The sequence below is a fragment of the Mustelus asterias genome, chromosome 30 (genome assembly GCF_964213995.1).
Source record: "Mustelus asterias chromosome 30, sMusAst1.hap1.1, whole genome shotgun sequence".
Lineage (NCBI taxonomy): Eukaryota > Metazoa > Chordata > Chondrichthyes > Carcharhiniformes > Triakidae > Mustelus > Mustelus asterias.
This window is the reverse complement of record NC_135830.1, coordinates 18,616,974-18,631,445: the sequence shown is the minus strand read 5'-3', so window position 1 is coordinate 18,631,445 and position 14,472 is coordinate 18,616,974. Positions and strand designations below refer to the sequence as shown.

At 47.6% G+C, this 14,472-nt stretch overlaps 1 protein-coding gene across 1 annotated transcript in view; it reads right to left on the bottom strand.

Moving 5' to 3' along the window:
- Positions 1–11,921, bottom strand: part of LOC144480931 (uncharacterized) — a 54,627-nt gene extending 42,706 nt beyond the window's left edge. The window contains exon 1 of the mRNA XM_078200555.1: positions 10,831–11,921. Coding sequence (XP_078056681.1) covers positions 10,831–11,921 — 1,091 coding nt within the window. The remainder of the gene's footprint in view (positions 1–10,830) is intronic.
- Positions 11,922–14,472: the final 2,551 nt, after the last annotated feature.

The following is a 14,472-nucleotide window of genomic DNA, read 5'->3' as shown; positions in this document are numbered from 1 at the left end:
CCGGATCATCGACACAGATGCCATCATCTCACGTGAGAACACCATCCACCAGGTACACGGTACATACTCTTGCAACTCGGCCAACGTTGTCTACCTGATACGCTGCAAGAAAGGATGTCCCGAGGCATGGTACATTGGGGAAACTATGCAGACGCTGCGACAACGGATGAATGAACACCGCTCGACAATCACCAGGCAAGACTGTTCTCTTCCTGTTGGGGAGCACTTCAGCGGTCATGGGCATTCGGCCTCTGATATTCGGGTAAGCGTTCTCCAAGGCGGCCTTCGCGACACACGACAGCGCAGAGTCGCTGAGCAGAAACTGATAGCCAAGTTCTGCACACACAAGGACGGCCTCAACCGGGATATTGGGTTCATGTCACACTATTTGTAACTCCCACAGTTGCGTGGACCTGCAGAGTTTCACTGGCTGTCTTGTCTGGAGACAATACACATCTTTTTAGCCTGTCTTGATGCTCTCTCCACTCCCATTGTTTTGTTTCTTAAAGACTGGATTAGTTGTAAGTATTCGCATTCCAACCATTATTCATGTAAATTGAGTCTGTGTCTTTATAAGTTCTGTTTGTGAACAGAATTCCCACTCACCTGAAGAAGGGGCTTAGAGCCTCGAAAGCTTGTGTGGCTTTTGCTACCAAATAAACCTGTTGGACTTTAACCTGGTGTTGTTAAACTTCTTACTGTGTTCCTCCAACAGTCCAAAGATGTGCGGGTTAGGTTGATTGGCCAGGTTAAAAAAATTGCCCCTTAGAGTCCTGGGATGCGTAGGTTAGAGGGATTAGCGGGTAAAATATGTGGGGGTCGGGCCTGGGTGGGATTGTGGTCGGTGCAGACTCGATGGGCCAAATGGCCTCCTTCTGCACTGTAGGGTTTCTATGATTTCCGTCGGGAGAAAGGTACAAAAGTTTGAGGTCACGTACCAACTGACTCAAGAACACCTTCTTCCCTGCTGCTGCCATCAGACTTTTGAATGAACCTACCTCGCATCAAGTTGATCTTCCTCTCCACCCTAGCTATGACTGTAACGCTATATTCTGCACTCTCTCCTTTCCTTCTCTATGAATGGTATGTTTTGTCCGTATAGCGCGCAAGAAACAATACTTTTCACTTTATGCTAATACATGTGACAATAATAAATCAAATCAAGATTAGTTGATAAATTGGGATCTGAATGTTATCGGCTGTTTGTCTGTCCTGTCTGCTGCTAGAGTTTTTAAACCTCAGTGTGACTCAAAATGCTCTGATATGCACACAGAGTGTTCCAGTGCATAGACTGTGGAAAGACCAATTAGCCTGAAAAAACATTGCACCAATGACCACAGGGAGAGAGTCTGTGTGTGGACGAGATTTCAACTGACCGTCAATACTGGAGAGCCACAAGGACACCGGCACCACAGAGAAACCGTGGAAATGTGCGGACTGTGGGAAGGGATTTAAAACCCCGTTTGAGCTGGAAATGCATCGGCGCAGGGAGAGGCTGTTCGCTTGTACAGAGTGTGGCAAGTGATTCAGCCAACCTGCTGAGACACCAGCAAGCTCAGACCAGGGAGAGGCCATTCACCTGCTGCGTGTGTGGGAAGGGTTTCAGTCGGTCATCCAACCTGCAAACTCAACGAGCGGGTTCACACTGGAGAGAGACCGTTCACCTGCTCTGAATGTGGGAAGGGATTCACTCGGTTATCCCATTTGCAGACGCACCAGCGACTTCACCCCGGGGAGAGGCCATTCAGCTGCTCCCAGTGTGGGAAGGGATTTACGAATTCATCCAATCTGCAGACACACCAGCGGATTCACACTGGGGAGAGGCCGTTCACTTGTTCTCAGTGCGGGAAAGGATTCACTGCATTATCCCACTTGCTCGCACACCAGCTGGTTCACACTGGGGAGAAGCCATTCATCACAGGGCAGCACGGTAGCACAGTGGTTAGCACTGCTGCTTCACAGCTCCAGGGTCCCGGGTTCGATTCCCGGCTTGGGTCACTGTCTGTGTGGAGTTTGCACATTCTCCTCGTGTCTGCGTGGGTTTCCTCCGGGTGCTCCGGTTTCCTCCCACAGTCCAAAGATGTGTGGGTTAGGTTGATTGGCCATGCTAAAATTGCCCCTTAGTGTCCTGAGATGCATAGTTTGGAGGGATTAGCGGGTAAATGTGTGGGGATAAGGGAGTAGGGCCTGGGTGGGATTGTGGTCGGTGCAGACTCGATGGGCCAAATGGCCTCTTTCTGCACTGTAGGGTTTCTATGTTTTCTATGATTTCTATGATCTGCTCTGATTGCGGAAAGGGATTCGCTCAGTTCTCCAAGCTGCTGATACACCAGCGAATTCATACCGGGGAGAGGCCTTTCACCTGCTCTGCATGTGGGAAAGGATTCACTCAGTCATCCATCCTGCTGAGACACCAGCAAATTCACAGTGAAGAGAAACCTGTTATGTGTGTGAGAAGGGATTCGGAGATTCATCCACTCTGCTCAAACACCAGCAAGTTCACACCAGGGAGAGGCCATTCCTTTGCTGTCAATGCAGGAAGGGATTCACTCAGTCATCTAGCCTGCTCACACACCAGAGAGTTCACTCTGGGGAGAGACCATTCACCTGCTGTGTGTGTGGGAAAGGATTCACTCAGTCAGGCAACCTGCAGACACACCAGAGAATTCACAATCGGGTTACAAGGATCGGATTCTGCTGTCCGTCGATTCCCTGACACCTTTGAGAGCAAACCAGTCAGTGCCAATGCCCCATTCTATTCCTAAACCCTTGCAAATTTGGTTCCCCCAAATGTCCATCCAATTTCCTTTTGAAACTCATCATCGTCTTAATATCCAACCCCCTCACAGGCAGCGAGTTCCAGGTCATTACCATTCACTGCATCAAAATATTCTTGCTCACAACACCTCCCCACAAAATCCCTGACCCAAAACCTTAAATCTGCGTCCCCCTTGTCCCATCAGCGAATGGGATCAGCTTTTCTTTGTCCACCTTATCTAAACCTGTCAGAATCTTGTCCACCTCTATCAAATCTCCCTTCAAACTCCTTTGCTCCAAGGGGAACAACCCCAGCCTGACATTGACAGTAAAGAACAAACTAACAATACGTTAATCATAAAAACCCTACATGCAGAAAGAGGCCATTCGGCCCATCGAGTCTGCACCGACCACAATCCCACCCAGGCCCTATCCCCATATCCCTACATATTTTACCCGCTAATCCCTCTAACCTACGCATCCCAGGACACTAAGGGGCGATTTTAGCATGGCCAATTAACCTAACCCGCACATCTTTGGACTGTGGGAGGAAACCGGAGCACCCGGAGGAAACCCACGCAGACACAGGAAGAATGTGCAAACTCCACACAGACAGTGACCCGAGCCGGGAATCGAACCCGGGACCCTGGCGCTGTGAAGCAGCAGTGCTAACCACTGTGCTACCGTGCCGCCCTGAAATCAAATGGGAATGTTCAATTTCTGTGTACTGTAAGAGTGAATTAATGGATTTGGTAAATGGGGGGATAGATTTAACCCTCCCCCCTTTCATTAGAGTAAAATCTGGTTAAATACTGATACCTCAAGGTGCTGACATCAGCAGGATTTGTCAGCAAGGTTGTTTACTTTCTAGAAAAAAGACTTCCTAACAAGCTTTTGAGTGAAGATTTAATAACTATTAGGTAAGATTGGTTTAAAATTTCAATGTTCTGTGTATTGAATAACTATGTAAGCTGTCTGTATCTGTGACTTGGAGCTGAGAGTTGTATTAGGATGCTGTCTCTGTGATTACTGTGTTAGAGAGCTTTGTAAGAAGTCTCACAACACCAGGTGAAAGTCCAACAGGTTTATTTGGTAGCAAATACCATAAGCTTTCGGAGCGCTGCCCCTTCGTCAGATGGAGTGAAAATCTGTTCTCCAACAGTGCACAGAGACACAGAAATCAAGTTACAGAATACTAATTAGAATGCAAATCTCTACAGCCAGCCAGGTCTTAAAGGTACAGATAATGAAGGAACATTAAACACAGGTTTAGAGAGCTTTGTCAGAGCTGTGACTTTGAGCTGTGAAAGCTGTATCACTGTTGGGTGCTTCTCCAGGGCTTTCTCTGGGTTGTTCCTTCCAGGCTTGAATCATGAATAAACAATTGTCGCCTGTTCCTGGGTCTCCTGTGGTTAGTTGGAAAAAATACGTCACAACAGCACATTAAAGGAATTAGACTCCCCTTGGCTGTGGTTAAGTGGTATATATCAATCTGGTGTTCACCTACATTCCAGTGAAAGAAAGGAATGTGTTGATGAGATGAATAAGTTGATTGCTTTCTCTGGGAGATATTTACATCCTTGTCCATGAACTTTGTTTCAAAGAAAACCACGTTTGAAAGCCCGGCCACTACATGAAATATCAGCACCATAACAGGGGAAGATAAGAAAGACAGACACTCACTTTGATCTTTTCATCCGCGCCTCTGAGTTAAGAATGTGTGACATGATTTTGGGACACCGGAGTGAGTGTGCAGATGTGAATTGTTACATGTGAAAAATAGCAAGTCTAAATTCATGGTGAGATGGAGTGAAGAGCGGGTCCCAAACACACACAGCTACTTGAGACACAGCAGGAGATGAAATGGTGAATGTGGCCAGGGGATTGAGGGCGGCATGGTAGCACAGTGGTTAGCACTGCTGCTTCACAGCTCCAGGGTCCCGGGTTCGATTCCCGGCTCGGGTCACTGTCTGTGTGGAGTTTGCACATTCTCCTCGTGTCTGCGTGGGTTTCCTCCGGGTACTCCGGTTTCCTCCCACAGTCCAAAGATGTGCAGGTTAGGTTGATTGGCCAGGTTAAAAATTGCCCCTTAGAGTCCTGGGATGCGTAGGTTAGAGGGATTAGTGGTTAAAATATGTGGGTGGGATTGTGGTCGGTGCAGACTCGATGGGCCGAATGGCCTCCTTCTGCACTGTAGGGTTTCTATGATTTCTATGAACATTGTGACATCATCAAGGCATTGACACACACTCCAGAGAGAAACTGAGTTCAAAACAATCAGGGTCCAATTAAACACACTGCACATGCTCACAAAGTGAGGAAAGTTAAAGTAAGATGGATAATATTATGGATTCGAACAATTAAGGGCTTGGGAGAAATAATACTGAGTAAGAACTGTCCATAAGTTGGACAGGGGTAAAGAGAGAGCTGGAGAATCTTTCACATCCATGCTTGATCTGTTGCTTGAAGCATCTGTCCTTATGTACAAGTAACCTAGAACTCACAGTGCTCCTTCAGGAGAGGACAAGATCGAGTAGATGTTACCCAAGCCAGAACAGAACTGGAAAAATTGAAATTGAGGGTCGGAGAAAGTTCTCCCCCCCCCCCCTCAAGGTGTGGACTGTAAGAATCCTGGGGGACCCCCAACTTTGGGTTTTCTTGCTAATTAGTGAACATTAAATTAAATTCTCTGACTGGCTGTGGATTTATTTTGAATTTGATTGTTACACTTCTCCTGTTTTTATTCCTGTTGTGATTACACTCTGGGTAAGGATGGTTGACAGGTGACAGGAGGGGAAATTGTGGTTTGGGTCTTCATTGACCAAATGTTTTATTGATCCGAAAGGTGTAAAAGGGGCCAAACTTCAGCAGAAATCCAGCAGAGCTGAGAACAGACGACTTGCTGTGTGGGAGCAGGGAGATAAACAGCTCCCAGAGGACAGAGAAAACAGGAGTGCCTTGAATCCTGGATGACACCTGGGTGTCAAGGCCCCCATGTTTTCACTGCTTGGCATGGGAATGCTGACTCCCTGTACCAGGGACGGAGCGTGGGAAGACAATTGTTTGAGAGTTTGACGTGGCTTGGGCAGGTACAGATGGTTCAATAACAGATTTTGTAATTGGTCCGTTCAAATGTTAGCTGGGCAACGATTGGGTTAAATCAGTCTCCATAGACTTTGTGATGTAAAAAAGTATAAGAAGGGATTCCCCGAGCACAGAGATTTGTCGAGGTTTTACATATTGCATTGACTGGTGCCATGGCATCTGGGGCAGAGCAGGGAGCGTTTCCGTGGAGATGCTGCTTCTACCCAGAGTGTAATGGTAATGCTGCTGCACTTTGATACGACTGCTCAGACATTAGCCTGTGTCAGCTCTTATTGATACTGAATAAAATCTAACCACTGTCACCAATAAGGGTTATCACTGGGAATCATTTCAGAGCTTGGGAAAAGGGGAGAAAGGGTTAATTGACATCGCTGTGTCAAAAATAAAATCTCAGCTCCCCTTCTGGCTCCTTTGCCAATTACCTTAGAGGGACTCACTTTCTGTTAAAGAGCCTGCCAACCCCTCTCACCCACTTTCCCGAAAGTGCATCAATCTCATCAGGAAAAGTCCAGAACAATCAAATATTTTTACTGATAAAAGTTTATTAATGAAACAGAACATGGTTAAAAACAAACAGAAAATGACTTGAGGATCAAAGACAACCAGAGCAAAAGGATGTTCACAATGTTCTGGACACAAATGGTTTCTCTTCAGCTGCTCTGTACCCTGTCCCTGTGACTCCACGCTTTGGACACAGGGACACTGAACCCCAGGGGTCACGTCACCATCAGCCCCGGTCACCCCCCTCCCGAGACCTGATTAGTTGGAGGCCCATTTCCCAGCCAGTCTTCCAGCGCCTTCCTGCCTCTCTATTAGTGCGACACCCAGGGCAGTTTCCCAACTGGGGCACAGGCTCTGCTATTCGCAGCTAAATTCAGCCCTCAGCTCCGTTGCCTGGCTGTCACTGACACGAGCAACAGAGAGACAGAAAGGTGCCCCAGGCTCAAATGGGAAGTCGAAACTTGTGGCTCTAAACCAACACTTCAACATTTGTCATCAAATCCATGTTATTTATACTGGGAGTTTTATGATGAGATTAATTGAAGTGTTCGGGTTAGTCAGTAAGCTCGAGAAGCACTGATTCCAGAATGTTCAATACTTCTGTCTTGAATCGCAAAAGCTTCTCACTTTATCCCCTTCCTGAACTGAATTCCATCATCCTGAGCAGCTGTGGGTGTCACCTCTCTGTGTAAACTCCTGCCCCTTTTTATAAGGCTCTCTCATTCCTTATTGTGGGTCAATTCTTTAATTTAAAGCATTTAAAGGGTGTGTGACTTTGTGTCTGTGCAGGCTGAATAACTGAGTAAATCCTTTTGCACACACCAAGTAGGTGAATGGTTCCTCCCCACTGTGAACTCGCTGATGCACCTGCAGGTTGGAGAACCTTCTAAACCTCTTTGTGCAGTGAGAGCAGCTGAACCGTCTCTCCTCAGTGTGAACTCGCTGGTGGGACATCAGATCTCCTGAGCTTTTGAAACTACTTCCAGAGTCAGAGCATCTGAAAAGCCTCAGATTGGTGTGGGTGAGATTGTGTCTCAGCAGGATGGATAACTGAGTGAATCCCTTCCCACACACAGAGCAGCTGAACGGCCTCTCCCCGGTGTGAATGCGCTGGTGGATCATCAGTTCCCGAAAGCTTTTGAAGCCACTTCCGGTCAGAGCATTTAAAGGGTCTCTCATTGGCATGAGCGATTTTGTGACTCAGCAGGATGGGTGAAGTACTGAATCCCTTCCCACACTGAGAGCAGATGAATGGTCTCTCCCCAGTGTGAACTCGCTGGTGCACCTGCAGTTTGGATAACCTTCTAAATCTCTTTGTGCAGTGAGAGCAGCTGAACGGTCTGTCCTCAGTGTGAACGCGCTGGCGGGACACCAGATCCTGAGACTTTTTGAATCCGCTCCCACAGTTGAGGCATTTAAAGGGTCGCTCATTGGTGTGAGTGAGATTATGCCTCAGCAGGATGGCTGAGTGAATCCCTTCCCACACACAGAGCAGGTGAACGGCCTCTCCCCGGTGTGACTGCGTCGATGAATTTCCAGCCACGATGGGACCCTGAATCCCTTCCCACAGTCCCCACATTTCCACGGTTTCTCCATGGTGCGGGTGTCCTTGTGACTCTCCAGGTTAAACAATCAGTTAAATCTCACACAGATCACGGGTACAGTCTCTCCCCGCTGTGAATGCTGCCATGTGGTTTATATGGATTTTAGCAAGGCGTTCGGTAAGGTCCCCCATGCAAGGCTTCTCGAAAAAGTGAGAGGGCATGGGATCCAAGGGGCTGCTGCTCTGTGGATCCAGAACTGGCTTGCCCAAAGGAGGCAGAGAGTGGGTATAGATGGGTCATTTTCTAAATGGAGGTCGGTCACCAGTGGTGTGCCCCAGGAATCTGTTCTGGGACCCTTGCTGTTTGTCATTTTCATAAATGACCTGGATGAGGAAGTGGAGGGATGGGTTGGTAAGTTTGCCGACGACACGAAGGTTGGTGGGGTTGTGGATAGTCTGGAGGGATGTCAGAAGTTACAGAGGGACATAGATAGGATGCAAGACTGGGCGGACAAGTGGCAGATGGACTTCAACCCAGATAAATGCGTCGTGGTCCATTTTGGTCGGTCAAATGGGATGAAGGAGTACAATATAAAGGGAAAGACTCTTTGTACTGTAGAGGATCAGAAGGACCTTGGGGTCCGGGTCCATAGGACTCTAAAATCGGCCCCGCAGGTGGAGGAGGTGGTTAAGAAGGCGTATGGTGTGCTGGCCTTTATCAATCGAGGGATTGAGTTTAGGAGTCCGGGGATAATGATGCAGCTATATAAGACCCTCGTCAGACCCCACTTGGAGTACTGTGCTCAGTTCTGGTCGCCTCTTTACAGGAAGGATGTGGAAAGGATTGAAAGGGTGCAGAGGAGATTTACAAGGATATTGCCTGGATTGAGTGGCATGCCTTATGAGGATAGGCTGAGGGAGCTCGGTCTTTTCTCCTTGGAGAGACGTAGGATGAGAGGAGACCTAATAGAGGTATATAAGATATTGGGAGGCACAGATCGGGTGGACTCTCAGAGGCTTTTTCCCAGGGTGGAAATGTCTGCTACGAGAGGACACAGGTTTAAGGTGCTGGGGGGTAGGTACAGGGGAGATGTTAGGGGGAAGTTTTTCACACAGAGAGTGGTGGGCGAATGGAATCGGCTGCCGTCAGTGGTGGTGGAGGCGAACTCAATAGGTTCTTTTAAGAGACTCCTGGATGAGTACATGGGACTTAATAGGATGGAGGGTTATAGGTAGGCCTAGAAGGTAGGGATGTGTTTGGCACAACTTGTGGGCCGAAGGGCCTGTTTGTGCTGTAGTTTTTCTATGTTTCTATGATGTATTTTCAGGCTGTGTAACTGGTTAAAGCTCTTTCCACACTCAGTGCACTGGAACACACTCACTCGGGTGTGTGTGTGTCTCTGTGCTTTTCTAGTCACGCTGATAATTAAAGTCTTCTGAAGCAGACAGAACAGAGAGGTAATATTCAGATCCCAATGGCTTGAGTGACTCGTCAGATGCTGATGTGTTGTTTGTTCTTTGCTCTGCCACTCATCTTAATGTCATCTGCGATTCATCTACATTTTGCTTCTGTTAGATGATGACTTGTCGTTAGCAATCCGAAAGTTTATGCTCAGGTAATTTCAGCAAATCAGGAACCGGTATCGAACATAGAACATTACAGCGCAGTACAGGCCCTTCGGCCCTCGATGTTGCGCCGACCAGTGGAACCAATCTAAAGCCCCTCTAATCTACACTATTCCAATATCATCCATATGTTTATCCAATAACCACTTGAACGCTCTCAACGTTGACGAGTCCACCACTGCTGCAGGCAGGGCATTCCACCCCTTACTACTCTCTGAGTAAAGAACCTACCTCTGACATCTGTCCTATATCTCTCACCCCTCAATTGAAAGCTATGTCCCCTTGTGCTAGCCAACACCATCTGAGGAAAAAGGCTCTCACTATCCACCCTATCTAATCCTCTGATCATCTTGTATGCCTCTATTAAGTCACCTCTTAACCTTCTTCTCTCCAACGAAAACAACCTCAAGCCCCTCAGCCTTTCCTCATACGATTTTCCCACCATACCAGGCAACATCCTGGTAAATCTCCTCTGCACCCTTTCCAACACTTCCACATCTTTCCTATAATACGGCGACCAGAACTGTACGCAATACTCCAAATGCGGCCGCACCAGAGTTTTGTACAGTTGCAGCATGACCTCCTGGCTCCGAAACTCAATCCCTCTACCAATAAAAGCTAACACTCCGTACGCCTTCTTAACAACCCTATCAACCTGGGTGCCAACTTTCAGGGATCTGTGCACATGGACACCCATATCTCTCTGTTCATCCACACTACCAAGTATCTTACCATTAGCCCAGTACTCTGTATTCCTGTTACTCCTTCCAAAGTGAATCACCTCACACTTTTCCGCATTAAACTCCATTTGCCACCTCTCAGCGCAGCTCTGCAGCTTATCTAATCAGCTTATCAAATCAATTTTCTTGCAAGTGTCTCCGCAACTGCTCACTTTCCTTTTTCAGCCCTGGTGAAATTTCTATCTGTAAACAAAAGTTCATTAGCTCTATCCTAAATAAACACTATGTGACTAAAATAAGTAATTATCCTGCTCTCCCAAAATCTGAGCTGGATTACCGCCAAACATACAGACTGTCTGGAGAATAATGCTGAATTTTAAATATTCCCCGTAAGTATAAAAAAAACGCATATATTTATATCATCACATTTGAAACCAGGTATTCACAAAAAGGCTCAAAGAGCATCAGCCCACTTGAGGCAAAGCTGTGAGACCGGCCAGTCCAGCAGAAAGAAACTCTTCAACCCTCCCACTTCACCAACTGTCAGATTGAACATGGTTCAGTCCAGGATGTGATTAACAGCAGCAATAACAGCAGAATCCAACCCCCTGTCATCACTTGTGAACTTGCTGGTGTCTCAACAGATGCGATGAATTACTGAATCCCTTCCCACACACAGAGCAGGTGAATGGCCTCTCCCCAGTGTGAACTCGCTGGTGAGACTGCAGGTTGGATGCATGAGTAAATCCCTTCCCACACGTAGAGCAGGTGAATGGCTTCACCCCAGTGTGAACTCGTTGGTGTGACTGCAGGTTGGACAACTGAGTAAATCCCTTCCCACACTGAGAGCAGGCGAATGGCCTCTCCCCGGTATGAACCCGCTGGTGTCTCCGCAGGGCAGATGCATGACTGAATCCCTTTTCACACTGAGAACAGGTGAACGGTCTCTCCCCGGTATGAACTTGCTGGTGTGTCTGCAGGTTGGATAATCGAGTGAATCCCTTCCCACACTGAGAGCAGGTGAACGGCCTCTCTCCAGTGTGAACTCGCTGGTGTATCAGGAGGGAGGATGAATCTCTGAACCCCTTTCCACACTGAGGGCAGGTGAACAGTCTCTCCCCAGTGTGAACTCGCTGGTGCTTCTGCAGGCTGGGTAACCGAGTGAATCCCTTCCCACACTGAGAGCAGATGAATGGCCTCTCCCCAGTGTGAACTCGCTGGTGTGTCAGCAGGGTGGATGAATCTCTGAATCCCTTTCCACACTGAGAGCAGGTGAATGGCCTCTCCCCAGTGTGAACTCGCTGGTGTGATTGCAGGGTCGATGCATGACTGAATCCCTTCCCACACTGAGAGCAGGTGAATGGCCACTCCCTAGGGTGAATTCGCTGGTGTTTGTGTAGGCTGGATAACTGAGTGAATCCCTTCCCACATTGACAGCAGGTAAATGGCCTTTCCCCAGTGTGAACTGGCTGGTGTGACTGCAGGGTGGATGAATCCCTGAAACCCTTCCCACACCGAGAGCAGGTGAAAGGCCTCTCCCCAGTGTGAATTCGCTGGTGTGTTTTCAGAGTGAATGACCGAGTGAATCCCTTCCCGCACTGAGTGCAGGTGAACGGCCTCTCCCCAGTGTGGCTGCGCCGATGAGCTTCCAGTACACACGGGAATCTATATCTCTTCCCACAATCTCCACATTTCCACGGTTTTTCCATGTTTTGAGTCTCCTTGTATCTCTGCAAGTCAGGCAATCAGTTGAAGCCTCGACCACACACACAGGACACGGTTATAGTCTCTCCCCGCAGTGAATTGGGTGATATTTATTCAGGACTGGTTAAAGCTCTTCCCACACTCAGTGCACTGGAACACTCTCACTTGGGTGTGTGTGTGTGTCTCGCTGGTTTTCCAATCACGCTGATTTTAAAGTCTTCTGCAGCAGACAGAACAGAGAAACATTTCTTCTTCTAGATTCAAAGGCTGATGATATTTAGATCCCGATGAATTGAGTGACTCTGTCAGATGTTGATGTGATGTTTGGTTTGAGAATTCTGTCTGTAAATCCTCACTTTCTGATATCTGTGAAAGGAATTTACAAAATTCATCACAGTCAGTACAGGATACAAATTCAGAACAGAAATTCTAGTTTCTAATGAACATTCTTTCCTCTCTCATTCCCCAAAAGCTGTAAATCTCCATTCCACACACCCTCCCTCCATTCTCACTCTGCTGTATCTAATATTCACCCTCCCAATTCTCCTGAAGGTGCTGATTGAGGCTGATCGTCTACAATCACTCTGGCATCCAGACTGACGAGTTCATTTCTCCTATGTTTACATAAAAACTAGAACGAGTAGGCCATTCAGCCCTTCGGGTCTGCTCTGACATTCATTAAGATCATGGCTGATCATCAAATTCGATAAGGGGGAGAAAAGAAAGTGTTTTACTCACAGATGTTGTCGACAGGAGGAAGTTTGAGTCTGTCTGGAACTCAATCTTCATTCACACAAAGCCCGCGCTCTGATTGGTTGGAAGACCAGAGTCCTTCCGGTCCTCCAGCTCTTCCCATTGGTCCACACCTCAGCATGAAGGTCGGAGTTCCCCCCGCACATGCGCAGCTTCCCCTCTCCCTTGGACATGCGCAGTCCCGGGCCGGGAGGAGGGGGAGATTTTCGCTCTGGCCGGAGCCGTCAGCCGGTTGCCTGGAAACCTTGGCTCGAGGAGGTGCAGCGGGAGGGGGAGAAACAATGGGTGGGGGCGGGGCTCCCGGGTCCGGGCCTGCGCACTGGGACCCGGAGACGTCACCGCGGAGCAGAGTGATTTCTATTGCTGATTCATTGTGACATCACAATGCGGAAGTTGGCAAATGAGCTTCAGAGTGAAACTTCCTCCTTATCAATGTACCTTGACAGTCAAATTTGTACAGAAGTTGTAAAGCTTTACTTGTCATTAACAAATGTCTAATGTAATTTGTCAATGTACAGTGATTAGAATTGGGACAGTCTACTTTTTTCACGATTAAAAAGACTAAAGTAATTGTTTAAAAAAAAACATCTGGGAGGAAATCAATGTTTCCCCCTTTCCATTTCTTTTCTCATTCTGGGGGAAATTGGGGACTTGCAGCAACTGAAGGGAAAGGAAGTGAATCCAGTCTGTACATTCCATACATTTTTAGTCCAGTCATATAGACATATATCTGTCTGGCCGCCTGCATGGAGATTTTCAGCTGTGTGTCTCCAGGACAGGAAGCAGTGAGCATGGATCTGTCAATCAGCCTCAATCAGCACCTTCAGGAGAATTGGGAGGGTGAATATTAGACACAGCAGAGTGAGAATGGAGGGAGAGTGTGTGGGATGGGGATTTACAGCTTTTGGGGAATGAGAGAGGAAAGAATGTTCCATAGAAATTACAATTGTCTGTTCTGAATTTCTATCCTGCACTGACACTGATTATTTTTGTAAATCCCTCTTGCAGAATGTCAGAAGGTGAGGCTTTGCGACAGAAATGTCAAGAATTGACAGAGTCACACTCAATTGATGGATTTGAATATCATTGGCTTTGAATCTAAAGGAAGAAATGTCTAGCTGCTTCAACTGGTTTCAACCAAGGTGTGAACCGAATTCACACTGGAGAGAGGCCATTTACTTGCCCCGTGTGTGAGAAGAGATTCAACAATTCATCCACCCTGCAAACACACCAGAGAATTCACACTGGGGAGAGGCCATTTACTTGCCCTGTGTGTGAGAAGAGATTCAACGATTCATCCACCCTGCAGACACACCAGAGAGTTCACACTGGGGAGAGGCTGTTCATCTGTTCCATGTGTTGCTTAGGATACGCTCAGTCCTCCAACCTGTATTCACACCAGCGAGTTCACACCGGCAAGAGGCTGTTCATCTCCTCAATGTGTGGTATAGGATTCGATCAGTCATCCAATCTGTATTCACACCAGCGGGTTCATATCTGCAAGAGGCCATTTCCCCTGCTCTGTGTGTGGGAAGGGATTCAGTAACTACGCTGAGACACCAACAAGTTCACACAGGGGAAGCGTCCTTCACCTGCTTTGAGTGTGTAAAGGATTCAGTGATTCATTCAACCTGTTTTCACATCAGCAAACTCACACTGGAGAGAGGCTGTTCACCTGCTTTCTGTGTGGGAAGGGATTTACTCAGGCATCCACCCTGCAGACACACCAGTGAGGTTATACTCGGGAGAGGCCGTTCACCTCCTCAGTGTGTGGGAAGGGATTCACTGATTCGTCCAACCTGA